Source organism: Mobula birostris, chromosome 3 (assembly GCF_030028105.1).
Source record: "Mobula birostris isolate sMobBir1 chromosome 3, sMobBir1.hap1, whole genome shotgun sequence".
Taxonomy (NCBI): Eukaryota; Metazoa; Chordata; class Chondrichthyes; order Myliobatiformes; family Myliobatidae; genus Mobula; species Mobula birostris.
The window spans coordinates 208,431,649-208,453,417 of NC_092372.1; the positions used below are offsets into that span (position 1 = coordinate 208,431,649).

At 39.5% G+C, this 21,769-nt stretch overlaps 1 protein-coding gene across 3 annotated transcripts in view; it reads left to right on the forward strand.

The window, feature by feature from the left end:
• The window catches only part of lmbr1 (limb development membrane protein 1), a 213,207-nt gene that overhangs the window by 117,607 nt on the left and 73,831 nt on the right, over nt 1-21,769 (forward strand). For all 3 annotated transcript variants that reach the window (XM_072254043.1, XM_072254044.1, XM_072254045.1), the window contains exons 10-12: nt 5,017-5,103; nt 13,154-13,230; nt 20,596-20,673. In XM_072254043.1, the coding sequence (XP_072110144.1) occupies nt 5,017-5,103; nt 13,154-13,230; nt 20,596-20,673 (242 nt within the window). The remainder of the gene's footprint in view (nt 1-5,016; nt 5,104-13,153; nt 13,231-20,595; nt 20,674-21,769) is intronic.

Sequence of the window (21,769 nt, forward strand, 5' to 3'; positions counted from 1 at the left end):
TAGGAATAACAAAACAAGAAGGAAATCTGAAAATATTTTGAACAACTGAAGGAAGCTTCAGTCAGCAAATGAACGAGTGAGTGAGGCCTCCACCAGTTAGGGTCAATCATGGATGTTGCATCCTAACTGTCTACTTACACAGTCTGGGCAGTTAGATATGATGAGCAAGCTGTTACCCATGTAGCAAGCTCCCCCTCTCCATGCATCTGATGAGCCCAAAGGAATGGCAGAAACCAATACAGTTTTGTATCAGCAGTGTCGCAGGAGTTGCCAGTCAGCGTTGAACTGAATGTACAACTGCCTTTGGTACTTCAGCCCCAGATTTTTCCCTGTGGGTTTACTCCCAAAGCCTTCCCCATGAGTGGGTATAGTCGCAAGGCATCAGAGGTTTGAGATCAGAGATTTCCAGCCATGACTTCAGGCAGTCAGCATGTACAGTGGTGATAACTGAGAGGGGATTTGTGCTCTTTAAGAAAAGATGCATGTTTAGAGCTGTCAGTGGTATATCTTGGGCCGTGCCTGGTCAGGGAAAAGGCAGGATATAGTGGGAAAAATGTGTCAGGGAAAATTGAAAAAGGAACAATGCTGTTGAAATGCGAGTTTGAGAGGTTCTGCATTTCAGAGACACCAGTGGCCTTGTATGTTAATTGTTGAATGCAGATAGAGCAAGCAGATTGGTCTTTTTACCCAAGGAGGTTGAGAGTTATGATAGAGGGAGTGCAGTGAAGGTTTATCAGATTGATTACTGTGATGGGATTCTATGATTTTAAAAAAAAACTGGGCCTCAGAATGGGAAGACGTCTCTTTGAAGCACGCTGAGCTTGTAGAGAATTTAATTGGGTAGATGGTTGATGGTTTCCCTGGCTGGGTTGTCCAGACCTGTGGGTTGCAGACTCAAGGTGTTGGTGATCGAGGATAGCTGAGAAAAGATTTCTTTATTCAGAGGATTGTGAATCTTTGGAATGCTTTATCACAGGGTGTATTCAAGAAAAAAGTGAATAGATCTTAGGAAAGTGGGGAAAATCAAGGGAGTTAAGTTCAGTATTAAGGCATTAGCATGCTTGCCTTCATCAGCTGAGGCAATGATTTCTGGTTGTTGTAGAAGATTGTATCGTTCTGAATTGAGCAATTAACTATTAATCATTATGGGGTAATATGCTTACGCCTGTTCTCTCTTCCAGTTAGAAATATGCCTTGTTTTGTTTTAAAGGTGTAGATCTATAAAATTCATATGTGTGCAATTTTACTATACTATTTTGACCTCTGTAAAATGTGTAGTCCGTAACAAAGGTAAAATTGTTGTAATTTATCCGTTATATTTCTGACTATTACAATATTGTTGATGAAATATAATATAGTTTATTATTTTCTGTCATAATAATAGTAGAAATAACATGTTCTTTGTTCAGTCAATTATGGTATCTGATGCCAGGATGAAGTGCCTTATAAAGTGACTGGTTCTATTGCAATTGCAAAGTGTTTGTAATTCAGTATGTTTGGTCTCTGGCCATTTGCATTGAATTGAACTTGCCTTAGTGGATTTGGAGGAGCTATATACTGTAGTTCTATACATCTTTTATGGACCTTGGCATCACTGCCCATTTCTATTTATTGCCCATCTCTAATTGCTTTTGAGAAGGTGATAGTGCTGTGCCACCTTTAAACACTACTCCTCCTGATGCCTACCCTGCACTTGGAATTTCACAACATAAGAAGTTGCGGAGTTTCTATATCTGACACACATGAGAGCCAAGGTTACCTCGGGCTGTATTTCTTACATACTAATTAATGGTGTTCTACCTTGATTATTGATTCGAGTGCAATTCTCTTGGTCCCCTCAGCTTAGCCTTCAAATGCACAGTTAACTTCCAACAATTTATGTTGCCCTGTAGCACTTTGGAGTGAATCATGCAGCATAGTTTTGTCAAGGTAGATTGATGAACTCAGTGCATTATGTGCACCCAATCGTAAATTTAGGTGGTGCATAGTTTTTCAGTGCCTCCAACTAAAGTATAAGCAATAGCATTTTATGTTGATAGCAATGGTAAAGTGTTGTTTGTCTATGCAATGGGCACTCCTGGCTGTAGATTCTATATGGGTTGTCAAGTGGAGTGTTATTGAGAAAAGGGAATATATTGATTAAGAAGTCTCCTGACTAAGACAACTTGAAGCCCCATATCCAGAATATGTGAGGTGCAAAATATATTTGTAGTTCAAAAGACTGCAGTCTCTAATGTATTTGGTACTCCCTAGGCCAATAATACTTGAAGGCCTTGCTTTCCAACTGCTTGGTCCTCTTTATTGCTCCTTTTCTTACAGTGTTCCTCTTAACGGATTTTATTTATGTCTTGCTCTTTCTCTGGTGGTTTTATTTTTCTATAAATGTTCACATTCATTAATTCAGCTGATCTTTAGTTGTCACAGGAAAAAGTCTTTGCTTTTCAGAAGCCAAATAAGAGCTATGCTGGTGTACACAGATGTTCCTATCTTGGTGGCGCACAGGGATTTATGCTGTACGTATTTATTGTTTTCCGCATGGTAACAGCAATCATCTCTCGGCAATTGAATGAAAAATCGGTGGTTTTGGTGTTACGTTCCTTTGTAATTTGATTTTATAATATCCCCATCTAAGCCACATCATAGATGGATGTTGATGAGTTGAGAATAAAAGGATTAATATGAAAATGTTTTTTTCTCTAAATTTAAAGAGTTGTAGAATGCACATTGACATAATTATAACCGGGCAAGCTTGAGTTTCAGCAAGCTCATCAAATAGGAGCCATCTTACTATTTCCTTATTGCTAAGAAATCATTGCTGAGACATTCTGCAAGTTTTCTTTACACAAGTTCAAAGTAAATTTTTATCAAATACAGATAAGTCACGATATACAACCCAGTAAATCAGTAAACCCAAGAAACGTAATAGAATCTGTGAAAGATTACACCCAACAGGATGGACAAACAAACAACGTGCAAAAGACAACAAACTGTGCAAATAAATAAATAAGCAATAAATATCGAGAACATGAGATGATGAGTCCTTGAAAGTGAGTCCAAAGGTTGTGGGAACAGTTTAGTAATAGGGCAAGTGAAGTTGTGTGAAGTTATTCCCTTTAGTTCAAGAGCCTGACAGTTGAGGGTAATAACTGTTCCTGAATCTGGTGGTGTGGGTCTTTAGTAGGCTCTGGTACCAGGTTCCTGATGGCAGCAAGGAGAAAAGAGTATGGCCTGTGTGGTGAGTGTCTTTGATGATGGATGCTGCTCTTCTGTGACAGCACTCCATGTAGATGTGTTCAGTGGTGGGGAGGACTTTACCTGTGATGAACTGGGCTGCATTCACTACTTTTAGTAGGATTTTCCATTCAAGGGCATTTGTGTTTTCATACCAGGCCATGATGCAATCAGTCAATATACCCTCCACCATATGTCTACAGAAGTTTGTCAAAGTTTTAGACATCATGCATCATCATCATTACATACTTCTAAGAAAGTAGAGGTGCTGTCGTGCTTTCTTTGTAATTACACATATGTGCTGGACCCAGGACAGATTCTCTGAAAAGATAACACTGAGGAATTTAAAGTTGCTGACTCTCCGCACTTCTGATCCCTTGATAAGGACCTCCAGTTTTCTCCTCCTGAAGTCAATAATCACCTCCTTGGTCCCGCTGACATTGAGTTAGAAGTTGTTGTGGCACCACTCAGCCAGATTTTCAGTCTGTCTCCTATATGGTGGAAATACTTTATGCTTTATTGTCGCCAAACAATTGGTACTAGAATCTACAATCATCACAGCGATATTTGATTCTGCACTTCACACTCCCTGGATTACAAATATTAAATATTAAAGATATTAAAAATAGTTAAATTTAGTAAACATTAAAAATTTAAATTATAAATCATAAATAGAAAATAGAAAAATGGGAAGTAAGGTAGTGCAAAAAAACCGAGAGGTAGGTTTGAATATTTGGAGGGTACGGCCCAGACCTGGGTCAGGATCCGTTCAGCAGTCTTATCACAGTTGGAAAGAAGCTGTTCCCAAATCTGGCCGTACGAGTCTTCAAGCTCCTGAACCTTCTCCCGGAGGGAAGAGGGACGAAAAGTCTGTTGGCTGGGTGGGTTGTGTCCTTGATTATCCTGGCAGCACTGCTCTGACAGCATGCGGTGTAAAGTGAGTCCACATGCTGATTTGTCACTAACCTTGATTTGACCAATGACAATGGTATCATCAGCTCACTTGAATATAACATTGGAGCTGTGCTTAGCCTCACAGTCATAAGTATAAAGCGAATAGGCTTTAAGTGTGAAGTATAAACCTGTGTGCTTAGCCCCCTGCTCTATACTGATGACTGTGAGGCTAGGTACAGCTCCAATGCAATATTTAAGTCTGCTGACAGCACCGCTGTTGTTGGACAAATCAAAGGTGGTGATGTATATTGGCCACTGTGGAGAATTCAGTATTTAAAGATGCAGTATGAAGATTTGAGTTATTTTTCTTGGGAAATGGTGCTATACAAGAGGCTGTTACCAAATGGGTGTTATGTGAGCTTGTAACCAGATGACTAGCAAATCCTTCGCATAATGTCCCCAATAATGTAGGCTTGATTGGATGTTCTACATAGATCTAGAAAACTTAAGTACATTGCAGTGTTTTGAGAAAAGTGTAAAATGTTATTACAAATAAGCGTATCATTAACTTGCCTTGCTTGATGTGCCATAAAAATTTTTGCATTTGAAGTAGTTGGTTTTTGAAGTAATTCGGATGACCAAGCTTGCAACAGAGGTAACTTATAGATAATTAACAGGAATTTTGGTTTAGCACAACAGTGCAGAGCACTGATTTATTTCACTTTAATAGATATTACCTTCTGATATTTCTGAATGTTAGTAATGAATGAAAAAAGGCTGAGTACTGTATGTGAAACTATCATATTTTTAGAATTGCGTAGAGGTCAACTTTAAAGAAAGTGACTCATGTTTGTTACTAGAAATTAATACTATGTTTTTTTCCTCCTTCAGGTGCTTATATGACATCCTACTTAAAATACAATTCTGAGGACCTTGAACAGGAATTAGATGCTGTAAGAAACAAGAAGTCAAAGCTTGGTATATTTCATGTTTATTTTACTGCTATTACAGAACAGTAGAGATGAAGGACAGATTGGCAAAAAATGAAAATTGGATAGAAGAGGATAAGTTGGGTTTTAGTGTGGAAAGAGGTCCCTGTGTCCCACAGTCTTCATTGAGGTGCAACCACTCATTTATCTGATTCTCTCCATCTTTTCATTCTCTCCATCTTCCATTCAACACTCCACAGATTCTACATATCAGGAGGCCGGCTGGTTAACCTACCAGTCTTTGCATCTTCATGATGTGGGAGGAAATTGACACAGTCAGAGGGAGAATATTCAAGCCACACCCTCCCTAGATCAACTCCTCTTGGTCTTAACCCCAAAATTTTGGCTATCCTTTCCCTGCTATAGATGTTCCCTGACCTGCTGAGTTCCTACATTGTTTTTGTGAGTTGCTTCAGATTCCAACATCTGCTGTCTGTTCTGCCTCCATTCACTAGCACTTGGTTTGTAGCCTACAATTCTACTAGTATTCTAGGAGGCGTGTGTTTTATGATAAACTCTCTGTGGTGTTCCGATGAGATGGTTTTGTCGAACTCGTATTCCCCGACCATAGTACCTAATGAATAAATGCTTTTCATTCTACTTACCAAGAGACTTCTTCTCTGTGATCCTGAGTGTAGTTTATATACCTCCAGTGGCCGACTATAATCAAGCGCTTGAGATACTGCGTGATGCCTTCTCCAAACAAGAAACAGTCTATGCGAGCGCATTTCATATCATAGTCAGAGATTTCAGTTAGGCTTGCTTGAAGAAATCCCTGCTTTTTTAATTTCCTGTTACTGTATCTAGTGTAGTAAATGGCCAGATGTTGGAATCCTGGGAGACCCAGAGTATCCCAGGCAACTGCGTCTGTGTGAAGTGCATCAAGCTGCAGCTCTTTGAAGACCATGTTAGGGATCTGGAGCAGCAGCTAGATGACCTTTGGCTTGTACGGGAGAGGAGATAGTCGATAAGAGTTATTGTGAAGTAGTTCACCCCTACATTGCAGTTAGCACAGAGCACTCCTGTGACCATGTCCCTCAAAAATAAGTATACCATTTTGGAAACTCTGGGGAGGTATCCTCCCAAGGGAATGAATGGGTCCATGGTGCAGAAGGGAAAGAGGGAGAAATGGGGAGAGGTAATGATAGGGGACCTGAACCTAAGGGGGACAAATATTCTTGCAGGCCGGTCCTTAGAGCTGTTGGGGAAAGTTTCAGCTATTCTGGCATGGAAGTGAGAACTGGAATGAAGGGACTCAGGGTAGGACGGATGGTTAAAAAAAACAGAGATTGCATGCAGTCAGATGGTCAGGAAGGGCAGGCAAATGATAGGACAAGTTGCAGCCAGCAGGATGAATATCAGTGCATTTGGGCTGCAGAATCAAAAAGGGTAGCAAATACAGTACTCAAAATCTCAATGCACAGAGTGTAAGAAATAAGGTGGATGATCTTGTTGCACAATGACAGAATGTCAGGTATGATGTGGCCACCCCTGAATCGTGGGTGAAGGATGGTTGTAGTTGTGAGCTGAATGTCCAAGGTTACACATAATATTGGAGGGATAGGAAGGTAGGCAGAGGGGGTGGCATGGCTCTGCTGCTAAAGAATGGCATCAAATCATTAGAAATATGTGACATAGGATCGAAAGATGTTGAATCCCTGTGGGTTGAGTTAAGAAACTGCAAAGGTAGAAGGATATTGATGGAAGTTATATACAGGCCTCCAAACAGTAGCTGGAATGTGGACTGCAGATTACAATGGGAAATAGAAAAGGCGTCTTAAAAGGGCAATGTTATGATAGTCACGGGAGATTTCAACATGCAGGTTGATTGGTAAAATCAGGTTAGTAATGGATTTCAAGAGTGAGTTTGTTGAATGCCTACGAGATGGCTTTTTAGAGCAGTTTGTCGTTGAGCCTACTAGTGGATCAGCTATATTGGATTATTCACTGAACCGGAGGTAATGAGGGAGCTTCAGGTAAAATAACCCTTAGGAGACAGTGATCACAATATGATTGAGTTCAACTTGAAATTTGATAAGGAGAAAATGAAGTCTGATGTAACAGTATTTCAGTGGAGTAAAGCAAATTGCAGTGGTATGAGAGAGGAATCGGCCAAAGTAAATTGGAAGGAACTGCTGGCAGGAATGACAGCAGAGCAGCAATGGTGAGAGTTTCTGGGAAAAATGAGGAAAGTGTAGGATAGATGTTCCAAAAACGAAGAAGTACTCTAATGGCAAAATAGTACAACTGTGGCTGAAATGGGAAGTCAAAGCCAATGTAAAAGCAAAAGAGAGGGCACAACAAAGCAAATATTAGCAGAAAGTTAGAGGATTGGGAAGCTTTTAAAAACTTACAGAGAGCAACTAAAAGAATCATGAGGAGGGAAAAGATGAAATATGAAAGCAAGCTAGCAAACAATATCAAAGTGGATAGTAAAAAACTTTTTCAAGTAGGTAAAAAATAAAAGAGATGAGTGTGGATATAGGACCACTAGAAAATGAGGCCAGAGAAATAATAACGGGGGACAAGGAGATGCAGATGAACTAAATGGGTATTTTATATCAGTCTTCACTGTGGAAGACACTAGCAGTGTGGCAGATATTGAAGGGTGTGAGGGAAGAGAAGTGAGTGCAGTTACTATTACAAGGGAGAAGGTGCTCAAAAAAGCTGAAAGACCTAAGGGTACACAAGTCACCCGGACCAGAAGAACTGTACCCTAGGATTCTGAAAGACGTAGCATTAGAGATTATGGAGGCATTAGTAAAGATTTTTCAAAAATCGTTGGACTTGGGCATGGTGCCAGAGGACTGGAAAGTTACAAATTCCACTCTTTATGAAAGGAGGAAGGCAGTAGAAAGGAAATTATAGACCAATTAGCCTAACCTCAGTGGTTGGGAAAACCTTGGGAGTTAATTGTTAAGGACGAGGTTATGGAGTACCTGGTGACACAGGACAAGATAGGATAAAATCAGCATGGCTTCGTTAAGAGAAAATCTTGCCTGATGAACCTGTTGGAATTTTTTGAGGAGATTTCAAGAAAGATAGATAAAGGGGATGGAGCGGATGTTGTATATTTGGACCTTCAAAAGACCTTTGACAAGGCGCCGCTCATGAGGCTACTTACCAAGTTAAAAGCCCATGGTATTGCAGGTAAGTTAGAGCATTGGCTGATTGGTAGGAGGCAGTGAGTAGGAACAAAAGGATCCTTTTCTGGTTGGCTGCCAGTGACTAGTGGTGTTCTGCAGAGCTCGGTGTTGGGACTGCTTCTTATGCTGTGTATCAATGATTCAGATGATGGAATAGATTGTTGCCAAGTTTGCAGAGTATGACGATTAGTGGAGGGGCAGGTAGTGTTGAGGAAACGGGTATGCTGCAGAAGGACAGACAGATTAGGAGAATGGGCAAGAAAGTGGTAAGTGAAATACAATGTTGGAAAATGCATGGTCTTACACTTTGGTAGTAATAATAAATGTGTAGACTATTTTCTAAATGGGGAGAAAATCCAAAATTCTGAAATGCAAAGGAACTGGAGAGTCCTTGTGCAGAACACACTATGGGTTAACCTTTAGGTAGAGTCAGTGGTGATTAAGGCAAATGCAATGTTAGCTTTCATTTCAAGAGGTCTAGAATATAAGAGCTGGGATGTAATGCTGAAGCTTTATAAGGCACTAGTGAGGCCTCACCTTGAGCATTGTGAATAGTTTTGGGTACCTCATCTAAGAAAAGACATGTTGGCATTGGAGATGGTTCAGAGGAGGTTCACAAGGATAACTCTGGAAGTGAATCTGGGTCTGTACTTGCTGAATTTTAGAAGGATGGGGGGGGGGAATCTCATGAAAACCTTTTGAATGTTGAAAGACCTCGACAGAGTAGATGTGGAAAGGATGTTTCCCATGGTGGGGGGAGTCCAGGACAAGTGGGCACAGCCTTAGGATAGAGGGGATCCATTTAAAATAGAGCTGTGGAGAAATTTATTTAGTCAGAGGGTGGTGAATTTGTGGAATTTGTTACCACAGGCAGCTATGGAGACCAGGTCATTGGGTGTATGTAAGGCAGAGCTTGATAGGTTATAGACAGGACATGGCATCAAACTTTATGGGGAGAAGACCAGGGAGTAGTTTTGAGGAGGGGAATGAAAAGATCAGCCATGAATGGCGGAGCATGCTTGACGGCCAAATGGCCTAATTCTGCTCCTATGTCTCAAGGTCTTGTGGTCAATTACGTGTAGCACCAGAGGTTCCAACGCACTAGACCACATTCATACTAAAATAAGGATTGCCTTCCGTTCCAAGCCCACTCTGCATTTGGGGAAATCTGATCACTTGACTGTCCTTCTCTTTATCTGCATACAGGTAGAGGCCAAAGAGCAAGGCTCCAGAGATTAGGACAGCAAAAATGTGGTCATGGGAGGCAGAGGAGTGGCTACAAGATTGCTTCGAGTTGGTGGACTGGGCTGTGTTCAAGGGCTCATCTGTGGATCTGAATGAACACACCATTGCTGTTATAGACTTTATAAAAACAGTCGTACATGGGTGTGTCCCCACAAATTCAGTCAGAGGCCTTCCCCACCCAGAAACCCTGGATGTTCTATGAGATCTGCAATCTCACCATTCAGGTCTGGTGACCGAGGAATTTACAAGAGGTCCAGATACATAAGAACACAAGAAACAGGAGCAGGAGTAGGCCATCCTGCCTGTCGAGCCTGCTCTGCCATTCAGTAAGATCATGGACTCGCCTCTACCTACCTGCCTTTTCCCCATAACCCTTAATTCTCCTACTATGCAAAAATCTAGTCAACCTTGTCTTAAATATATTTACGAAGGTAGCCTCCATTGCTTCATTGGACACAGAATTCCACAGATTCATCATTCTTTGGGAAAAGCAGTTCCTCCTCATCTCCTTCCTAAATTTATTCCCCCGAATCTTGAGGCTATGTCCCCTCGTACGATCTGTGGAAAGCCATCTCATGGACGAAGTGGCAATTCCAAACTAAACTTGTATCAGCGAGGGATGCTTGATAGTTGTAGCAGAGCTTGAATGGTATCACCTCTTAGAAAGTAAAATCAAGTGACATAGGTGACGACAGAGCTTCACTTCCAGCTGATCTTAATGCATTGCATGCTTATTTTGACTGTCAGAAGTTGGAGGAATTATCATGAACTGCCACAGCCCCCGATGACCCTGTGATTTCGTTCTCTGAGGCTGATATACAGGCATTTTTCAGGAGGATGAACTCACGGAAAGCAACCAGCCGAGACAGGATACCTGGCTGAGAACTAAAGACCTGTGCTGATTAACTAGCTGGAGTGTTCACTGAGATCTTTAACCCATGACTTTGGCAGTCTGAGATACCCACTTGGTCTAAGCTGTTTTCAGTTATACTGGTGCCTGCGAAGAATGTGGTAACGTTCCTGAATGATTATCATCCAGTAACACCTGCATCCACAGTGATGAAGTAGTTTGAGAGTTTGGTGATGATGCCTGAGAACCAACTTGGATCCTCTTCAATTTGCTTATTGGCGCAATAGGTCTGCAGCAGCTGCCATCTGATTGGCTCTTCACTCAATGATGGAACATCTGTATAGTAAAGGTGTATACATCAGGATGGTCTTTATTGACTACAGGTCAGCATTCAATTTTATCATCCCCTCAAAACTAATCAATAAGCTTCAAGACCTTGCCCTCAATACCTCCTTTTGCAATTGGATCCTCAATTTCCTCATTTGCAGATACGTGTGAGTTTGGATCAGCAACAACGTCTCCTTCATAATCTCCTTCAGCACAGGTGCACCACAAGGCTGTGTGTTTAGCCCCCTGCTGTATTGGCTTTACATTTAATGACCTCGTGGCTAAGCACGGCTCCAATGCTATATCAAAGTTTGCTGGCGACACCACTGTTGTAGGCTGAATCAACCATGGTGACAAATCAGTATATAGGAAGAAAATTGAAAATCTGGCTGAGCGGTGCCTCAGCAACCTCTTACTCAATATCAGCAAGAACGAGGAGCTGATTAATGACTTCAACAGGAGGGAATTGGAAGTCCATGAGCCAATCCTCATTGGGATGGAGAGATGGAGAGGGTCAGCAACTTTTAATTCCTCGGTGATATCATTTCAGAGCATTTGTCCTGGGCCCAGCATGTAAGTGCAATTATAAAGAAACCACAACAGTACCTCTGCTTCCTTTGGAGTTTGTGAAGATTTTGCATATCATTTAAAACTTTGCAAACTTCTGTAGGTGTGTGGTGGAGAGTATGTTGGTTGCATCACGGCCTGGTATGGAAACACCAATGCCCTTGAATGAAAAATTCTACAAAAAGTAGCGAATACAGCCCAGTCCATCACAGGTAAAGCACTCCCCATCATTGAGCACATCTACATGGAGTATTGTTGCAGAAAAGCAACATCAATTTTCAGGAACCCCCACCACTCAGGTCATGCTATTTTCTCATTGCTGCTATCAGCAAGAAGGTACAGGATCCTCAGGAATCATGCTACCAGGTTCAGGAACACTTATTACCCCTCAGCTATCAGGTTCTTAAACCAAAGGGGATAACTTCATTCAGTTTCACTTGTCCCATCACTGAAATGTTCCCACAACCTATGGACTCACTTATATAGCTTTCTGTCTGTCTGTGTTCTTTTTATATTTACTCAGTTTATTGTCTTGCGCACTAGTTGTACACCCAGTTTGTGTATTCTTTCATTGCTTCTATTATGGTTATTGGATTTATTGAGTATGCCAACAAGAAAATGAATCTCAAGGTTGTATATGGTGACGTATATGAACTTTGATAATAAATTTACTTTGGACTTAACAATTCTCTGGTGGTTCAAGTACTCATCCAATGCTTAAATGTTGTAGGTATACCTAACTTGGTTGTTGATATGTTAATTACCCATTTCTTTTAGTATGAATTCATATATTGGTCTCATCTGCTGCACCTGCTGGGGACTCTGTCATGGTTGAGAATGGGTTCATTTGTGGGTTTCCTTGTTTGCTTTCACTGGATTTGAATGTATGGCCCCGGACTTTAATATGAAGGTTTGTTTGTGGGATCACTGATTTCTGGCTGTAGCATGTTACATTTATTCTTCAGCATGTACCTGTAAAAGATTAACAAAGTTTTCACCTTGTGAAATCTCATATAGTCTTTTGCCACTAGATTCTAGAGTCCCCAACAGATAGCTTTCTTTTATACCATGTGCCTTCACAAAGCTATGTATCGTGTATCCCTTTTTAAACAGTCTTTTGAACTCATTCTGTCACCTTTAAAAGGATTTTACAGGTATCTACAGATCCTTGTTAAAACTGCACCAATCTCTCCTAAATTGAATCACTTCACACTTCTGTTTTGGATTTCATCTGGCACCTGTGTATCTGTTCCATGAGCTTGTCTCCTTCTGGCACCTGCAACAATATTTTTACTTTTCTTGCTATGTTTAGTTTTGTATCAATAGCAAACTTTTAAAATGTGCCCCAAGTACCCAACTTTAGGCATGTTCTATGGTCCCAACACTGATCCATGGAGAATATGGCTACACTACCCACTCCATCTGTAAAGCAAGCATTCTCTACTTCCCTCTGCTTTCTTAACACCACTTTGATCACATAGATTTCAATTTTAGTAACTAGTCCATATGTACATCATTACAAGCCTCTTTAGATGCCTTTTCCCCAACCACATTTCCCTCAACTGTCTTTGTTACTAAATCTTGAGACTAAATGCAGTTAAAAGCAGACCTGTTTGTGGCAAATTGTATGGATTTCCATTTACTCATTTATACTTTTCAAGTGAGAGGATGAATAGACTTAAATGTAATTACCTTAATGTTAAGAAGTCTACCTTGCAAGGTATAAGATGGCAAGCAGAAAGAAATGGGATTTCTCTATCCCATACTAAACAAGGGAATTGGCTTGTTCTGAGGTATTTTGTTTTCTTTACACAATTTTGTATACCTAAATTTGGTTTAAAATTCAGGCATGACACTACATTACAATTGTATTGCTATCTAATCTTATGTCTGTCTCTTACAAGAGCGTCGCAAGAAAGCTTCTGCATGGGAGAGGAATTTGGTTTATCCCGTTGTCATGCTGATACTATTATCTGGAACGGTGAGCTATTTTGTTGTTCATCATTTCAGTTGGAACTTTTATCTTACTTTCATTTATTTTCATAAGCAATTGAAAGTCAACGTCAGTTCTGACAAAGAGGCTTCTATTTGGAACATTGACTTTATTTTTGTTTCCGCAGATGCTGCATCATCTGCTCAGTATTTCTAGCACTTTGTTTATTTTTTTAATCACATTTTCAACTTAATCAATGGGTAGGTTGTGTACTATGTTCAGTCTGTACAGGCTCTTTTACGATAAAATTACTCTTTTTTAAACTATCTTGTTCTAATCAAGAATTTATCCAATCTTCTTTTCATTGTTTCATTTGATTCAAAATCTGTAGAAAGAGAAACAGGGTTAACATTTCAGATCAAAGGCCCCGCATCTGGGCAGCACTTTGTATCTTTTACTTCAGATTTCCAACATCTGCATTTTTTTTAAATTTTCAAGCTTTCCCTAGTATTGTCTTTTGCTGATTTACCCTCAAGTAGTATTTTTATCTGTTTTATTTAAACACTTCATGATGTTAACTATGCTATTAAGTCTTTTCTCAACTTGTTCTCTAACAAACAACTATAGCTTCTGTCTTTCCACACAACTCTTAATCTCTTATCCCTGGAACCATTCTGGTAAATCTGCCATTGTGCTATCCAAATCTCCCTCCAATTACCTTAAATGTATATAACTCAAGAATTATTGAGTTATATATGTTTAATGTAACCTCTTGGCATATGTGTACTCTTATGCTCTATTTATAAAGCCTAAGGTCACATTTGCTTTATTAACAGCTTTGTTAATTTATCTATCTGCTGTCATAGGTTGGACAGAAACACATTACCAACTCTAAATCTCATGCATTCCAAAGGAAATTAAAAAAAAACTCAACTTGGAATAAAACAAATGATCCTCATAGTGCATTGACTGTAGCTTTTCAGCTTTGAAATGGGAAACTGAAGGAGATTTGGCTAGTACTATGGCAGGTTGAATGAGAAATTATGACTGGATTATAAATTGTAGTGATATTAGCCTTTTCGATCTAGTTCTTGATAGTGATAATTTTTGATGTTATGATTAAGTTCTTCAACTTTTTATTCATAAAAATCCATAGCTAAATCTCTCTTTGTGGCTGAATGTATCCTGTGCGTAGATGAGCTTTTTTTTAAAAGGCTCTATCAGTCTATACTGAGTTATGTAACCTAAGATGGATGCCCTCAAAGTTACTCTGATAAACTTTTGCATTCCTAGGATCTTGAACAGAAAGCTTGGGTTGGAGAGGTTTATTTAATATAGAGCTGCAGATTTAAGATCAAGTCAAATCAAGTCACTTTTTATTGTCATTTCGACCATAGCTGCTGGTACAGTACACAGTAAAAACGAGACGACGTTTTTCAGGACCATGGTGCTACATGAACAATACAAAAACTGCACTGAACTATGTAAAACAACACAAAACTACACTAGACTACAGACATACCCAGGACTGCATAAAGTGCACAAAGCAGTGCAGGCTTTACAATAAATAATAAACAAGACAATATGCACAGTAGAGGGCAGTAGGTTGGGGTCAGTCCAGGCTCTGGGTACTGAGGAGTCTGATGGCTTGGGGGAAGAAACTGTTACATAGTCTGTTCATGAGAGCCTGAATACTTCGGTGCCTTTTGCCAGATGGTAGGAGGGAGAAGAGTTTGTATGAGGGGTATGTGGGGTCCTTCATAATGCTGTTTGCTTTACGGATGCAGCGTGTGGTATAAATGTCTGTAATGGCGGGAAGAGAGACCCCAATGATCTTCTCAGCTGACCTCACTATCCGCTGCAGGGTCTTGCGATCCGAGATGGTGCAATTCCCGAACCAGGCAGTGATGCAGCCGCTCAGGATGCTCTCAATGCAACCTCTGTAGAATGTGGTGAGGATGTGGGGTGGGAGATGGACTTTTCTCAGCCTTCGCAGAAAGTAGAGATGCTGCTGGGCTTTCTTTGCTAGGGAGCTGGTGTTGAAGGACCAGGTAAAATTCTCCGCCAGGTGAACACCAAGAAATTTGGAGCTCTTAATGATCTCTATGGAGGAGTCAAGGTTGTATATGGTGTGTGTGTGTATATATATATATATATATATATATATATATATATACTTTGATAATAACTTTGAACCTTGAACCTTGAACCTTGAAAACAAAAAAAAATGGAAGGGCAGTGGACACCATTTGGCTTCTTGTGCTTTCCCATTCACTAAAATATTGTAAGCTTTCTGGCCCTTCAAACCCGCTCCATCTTTGATTAAATGGAGCCGAGGGAGAAAATCAGTTATAATTTGTTTACACTGTCACCATATCCCTTGATTCTGTTGATATACAGAAATCTATCAATCAGCATATTTAATGAACTCAATAACATGATCCTTTGACATAGACAATTCTCAAGATTAACTGCTCCTTTAGAGAAAGAAACTCTCCTTAGCTTCCTTCTTGATGACTTATCCCTTGTTCTGATATTGTGACCCCTGATTCTAGACTTTGGCCAAGGGAATCATCTCCTTGCATCTACCCTATAAGTTTCAGTGAGGTCTCCTTTCATTCTTCTGAACTCCAGAGAATATAGGTCTTCTCTATTCATTCTCAATTTATTTGACATCTCTGAATCTTTGTGCACCCCTCTATACCAAGTTTATCCTCACTTTTTGATGCAAGGCTACCAAAGTTGTATGCAATATTTCAGATGCACTCTTATATTTTGTACGTATTTGGAGTAAAGTATCTAGTTACTGATCCTTTCATAGTAAAAACTTAAGACATCCCATTTGGTTCTGCAAATGCCTAAACATCTATCCACTGGGTCTTCTTTGATGTTTGCGGTCATCATTGACCAGAAGAACAACTGGACAAGCCGCATACAAGAATATGGCTACAGGAATAGGTTAGAGACACTTCAAGAATAATTCACCCTGATGCTGCAAAACCTGCACACCTTTTAAAAGGTATGACTCAGTTGTGTGATGAAGATAATTCTTATAGGTGAGTGCAGCTCCAGCAAAAGACAAGAAGATTAGTACCATCCACAACAAGGCAACTAGCTTGATTGCTATTGAATTTACCAGCCCAATCATTAGTTTCCTATACACTATGTACCATCTACAATATCTACAGGGCTATTCAAGCACATCATCCCAAACCTGTGACATCTACCAGCAAGGATGTCATGCAAAACAAAGTTTCTTTTTGTACTTCAGTACATGTGACAGTAATAAACCAATCACCAAGCAAGGTTAGATTAGATTAGATTATGAGGACATAGTCCTCATTTATTGTCATTTAGAAATGCATGCATTAAAAAATGATACAATGTTCCTCCGGTATGATATCACAGAAACACAGGACAAACCAAGACTAAAACTGACAAAACCACATAATTATAACATATAGTTACAACAGTGCAAAGCAATACCATAATTTGATATAGAGCAGACCATGGGCACGGTAAAAAAAAGTCTCAAGTCCCGATAGCTCAATCATCTCCTGCAGATGTTAGAAGGGAGAAACTCTCCCTGCCTTGAACTCCAAGCGCCACAAACTTGCCGATGCATTGGAAGCACCCAACCGCAGCCAACTCTGAGTCCGTCCGAAAACTTCGAGCCTCCGACACCGAGCACCGAGCACCATCTCTGCCGAGCGCTTCGACCCTGCCCCGGCCGCCAAGCAACAAGCAAAGCGGAGGACTCGGGGCCTTCCCCTCCGGAGATTCTGGATCACACAGTAGCAGTGGCAGCAAAGCAGGCATTTCAGAAGTTTCACAGATGTTCCTCTGTGCTCTCACGTCTGTCTCCATCAAATCAGGATTGTGCATGGCACCCTACTTGACAGATAACAGATATCATTCACCGGAGTGGCCACTGCAAGCTGCGTCGCGCCACCATCTTCTCCTCCCGTGGTTCAAGAAGGAGGTCCAGCAGAACTTTTTCATGGGTACTAGGAATCATAAGTAAATGCTGGCATTGCCAGTGACAAAGCTGTACAAAACTAAGTAGATAACAAAGAAATTCTACTGACGGGTCAAATTAGAAATGTTTTCTCGAATGATGTAACAGTCAATGCTTTGGCATCTTTTATTTTCCTTTGTAAGAAGTTGGCACTTTTAAGAAGTGCAAAACAATTAGTGCAGGGAAAGAACATTAAAAAAAATCTGTACTTGACTTACAGTACAAAAAAAAACGATTTAATTGATCATTTTGATAGGTGCATCTGGACAGTTTTTGCCACCATGTTTTAAGCTTTGAAGACATAATCCTGTTTCACTCAGCATGGAAGTATTTGTCAAAAGTGATCAGTGGCTAATGATCGACTATTGAATCTGTCCTGACGAAGGGTCTCGGCCTGAAACGTCGACTGTACCTCTTCCTAGAGATGCTGCCTGGCCTGCTGCGTTCACCAGCAACTTTGATGTATGTTGCTTGAATTTCCAGCATCTGCAGAATTGCTGTTGTTTGTACTGTTCTAATCAGTTTCATTCCTTATTTAAGCCACAACAGTTGATTGAAATAAACATTTGTGAGTAATGCGCAGAAAAATTGTTGCAGTTTAAATTCTGTATTTTTATTTTCTGTTCTTTACTATAATGTACTGTATATTTGTATGCATTACATAGTATAAATAGAACTTGTTACCATCATGTTTATTTATGAAAACAAAAGTTTTGAAATATAATACTAGACCATCCAGCAAGCCAATGTTTGGTTCTACAAAGTCTGTGCTATTTGAGGCACTAATTTTGTATTGGGCACAAAAAGCCAGAAATTTACATCAGAGTCCAAGTGAATGGTCTCAACCCAAAATGTCGACCTTTTATTTCCTCCAGTGCCTTTTGTGTTGCACCTAAATCTTGGTCCGCAGGAGATGTGCCATGGAGGTTGATGGTAGTATGGGAAGTTTTTAAGAAAGGTGCATTGTGGATCTTATCATTTTCAATGCACTGGGGTCAAGAATCAAAGAGCATCATGTTAACCTGCCATAAAATTTGAAATGTCAATTAGACTTAGTGCCTCGATATATGCTACTTGATCTGCTGACATCTTCCATTATCCTGTTTTTTTCTTGTTCCAGATTCCAGCATCTACAATCTTTTTTGTCTTCATTTTAACCTTTCATTTAAACAATATTCACAGCTGATGCTGCAGTTATATGAAGTATCACTTAACATATATCTTTAGTTTGTCAATACAAATTGTTTTTGATTCAATTTGAACCAAAGAATTACAGTTTCATGCAGAAATGTTTTTTTCAGCATAGTTTTTTATGTTAAACATAGCTGGTTTATTGTTGAATTTAACGTTGTAAACTAAGTCAGCTATTTATCTGGGGTTTTACTGTAACAATGATACCTCAACAAAGCTGTGTAAATGTGGGAAGTCAGGGTGGGGGTAATCTTATAATCTTTTAACAAGTGATTGCACAAAGGCAGTTTTATGAGAGACACATTTATTTTTATATTTACTACAAGTAATGAAAAATTAAATGCATATTATAAATAAGCTAGTAAGGAGACTCGATGAATAGCTTATCTTGTCATTTTTTTCCTGAAGTTTTTAGTCAGTAATTTCTCTATAAACTTTATATCTTTGTATTCTTTGTGTTGAGAATACAAACAGAAGGTACCTTTGTTTCTTACCTGGTAGTTTTGCTATTTTAGAGTGAAGTGTAATCTGTTCTCTATGTCCTGTGGATGGAAAAATATGCATGTCAGAAACTATGAAATAATTTCCAAATTGATAGGTTTGGATTGTGAAGAATTTCAAAATTCTGAAAGCTTCAAGCATAGATCCTTCACTTGAGCACCTTCGCTCCATCTGCAACTGGCAGGATTTCCTGGTGACTAACCATTTTAATACCCTCCGCACTCCCATTTCAACATGTCAGTCCATGGCCTGCTGTACTGCCACAATGAGGCCACTCTCATATTCTCTCTAGATTGTCTCCTGACAGCATGATTGTCAATTTCTCTTACTTTCAGTGATTTCTCCCTCCACCCCCTTCTTTCTTCTTCCATTCTGACTCCCCTCTTACCCCTTCTCCTTTCTTCACTTACCTATTACCTCCCTTTAGTGCCGCTCCTCCTTCCTTTTCTCCCATGATCCATTCTTCTCCTGCTAGATTCCATCTTCAGCCCTTTACTATTTCTACCTATCACCACCCAGGTTCTTTCTTCGTTCCCTCTCTCTCGCCTGGCTTCACCTATCACCTGCCTGCTTGTATTCCTTCCTCTTACCCCGCCTCCTTATTCTGGCTTCTTCCTTCTTCTCCAGTTCTGATGAAGGGTCTCAGTCTGAAACACTGACTGTTCATTCCTCTCCATAGATATTGCCTGACCTGCTGAGTTTCTCTAGCATTTTGTGTGTGTAAACCCAAATCCTGTTGTTGGGTCATACAGTTAAGTATTTTAATAAAGCTTTGTGCTTCAGATTTTATTTCTTCCACCCTTAATGCTCTCTGGCTACCTGACTGGATTCTCCTCAGCTCTTGCACCCCCATGGCCTGAATTGGGCTTAATTCATATCCTGCTCTACTGATTTTTCAGGCACTGGTCATTGCGGGCAAGACCAGTATTTATTGCATGTACTTGTTCTTGAGAAGGTGACAAGGAAGCACTTTCTTGAACTGTTGCAATCCAATTCTGAATATAGTGATAATGGTCCAGCTGAGTGGCTACTTGGATGCCAACAGCTGAGAGTAGATCTAGAGTTACATATTGACCCAACTGGGCAGGAAAGGCAGATTTCCTCTTCTGCAGGACATATTTATGGGAATTTGTTAATTTTTTAATAGTTATCCTGATTTTTTTCCCCCATAAATTCCATAATAATTTAAATTCTGTAGCTGCAGGATTTGAATTCTGATGTTTGTCCAGACCCCTGTTTTTGTAATCTATTAATGTAACTGCTGCACCACCCAGTTATAATAATTTTTTCCATTATTGTCATAACTCAGGAGGGTACCCTCTGCATCTCTGGTAATATTTAAATTTTCTCCAAAAGCAGATAATGTTATATGGAGTGAAAGTAACAGATGGCAAGATTATGGTGTGGTGCCTCTGTTAATATTTGGTGTGAGTGAGCAGATAACCCAAGGATGTATGAGCCCTGCTCTTTATAATTGGCATTGCCTTTCAGCCGTGACAATGAGCTGGCAGGCGTACAAGGAATGTTTTGTAAATCGTTGAAGTAAGTAAATCTGTCAAACTTGTGCTATCCATTTACAGTAATTGTATTTTCATTCTGCAAATAAGTTAAAGTAATTGTGTATTATTTCCAACTTGTCTCTGAAGAATTATAATTGCATAATAATTACTGAAACTAATAAATATCTTGCCCCATTATTACAGGCCATCTCTGTCCTCTTGGTCGCATTCAATATTCTTGCTCTGTTGGTTGATGAAACTGCAATGCCGAAAGGATCACAGGTAATGGATTGCTTTCAAAAAATGTTCCATGGATATCCTTACACCTGGATGCTGCACTGATCTCTTTTCACCTATAATTGTAGTTCTTGATTTGCCTTCTGCTGAGCTTAGTCCTCCTGTATTTTCCTTTTGTTTGACCTTTCCATCAGATGCTTGTTGAACATAAATACAAGATAAAAACATAGATTAATGGTATATATTGTACTGTAGTTTTATTTTAAATACTCAGGTTAGTACTTTTACAAAGTGTGTTCATATTATATGGTTCACTGATACAGCTGCTCTCTGTTCTGTTCAGCTTCATATATTCAAGCTTGCAGTTGGCTAGCAAGCAGAACTCTTAATGCACTAAAGCAATTAGTGAGAAGAAGTTCCCTCTGCTGAGCTTTAGAAACTTGTTTTATCAAACTACCAATGACTAATAATTGGCTTAAAATAATTTTAACACTTGATGCATTTGAATGTACAACTGATTGAATTTAGTCTACCTGCTGTAAAAGGACGATTGGAAAATATGGTATATTTTCATGACAAACATGTCTTACTGCATTTAGTGTTATAAACATCCTTTAGGGTGTCCCAAAGAGCTTCAAAGCCAGTAAAGCACTTTTGAAGTGAGTTATTGGTGTAAGAATCTAAAATGTCTGAATTAGGATTTTAAAATACCTGAATTTGAGACTTGTATTCTGTTCTGCATGCTTAAATAAAAAAATTTTATTTCAGATTTATAGCATCCAATGCCTTTTACATTTGCCTCCAAGATTAAGCCATAACTTTAGAGTTATCTAGTTCTAGGAGGGACTAAGTAAAAGTAAAAAAAACATCAAAGTAAATTGAGGTGTTCCTCTTTATCAGATTTCAAAGTATTACGCTGATTTTGTTGGAGATAATAAAGCATGGTACATCTCTCTATCTATGATAAATCTTGGACACATTAAATTCAATTTCAAAATGTTTTTATTAATGTTTGCCATTTTTAATGCAATTGAACTTTGGAAATGGATTAAGCTTTTTATGCCAACCATTTGGTACATTAAATACAGACATGTAAGATGTTTTTATAGAAATTTTTTAATATGGTAATCATTGGGAATTC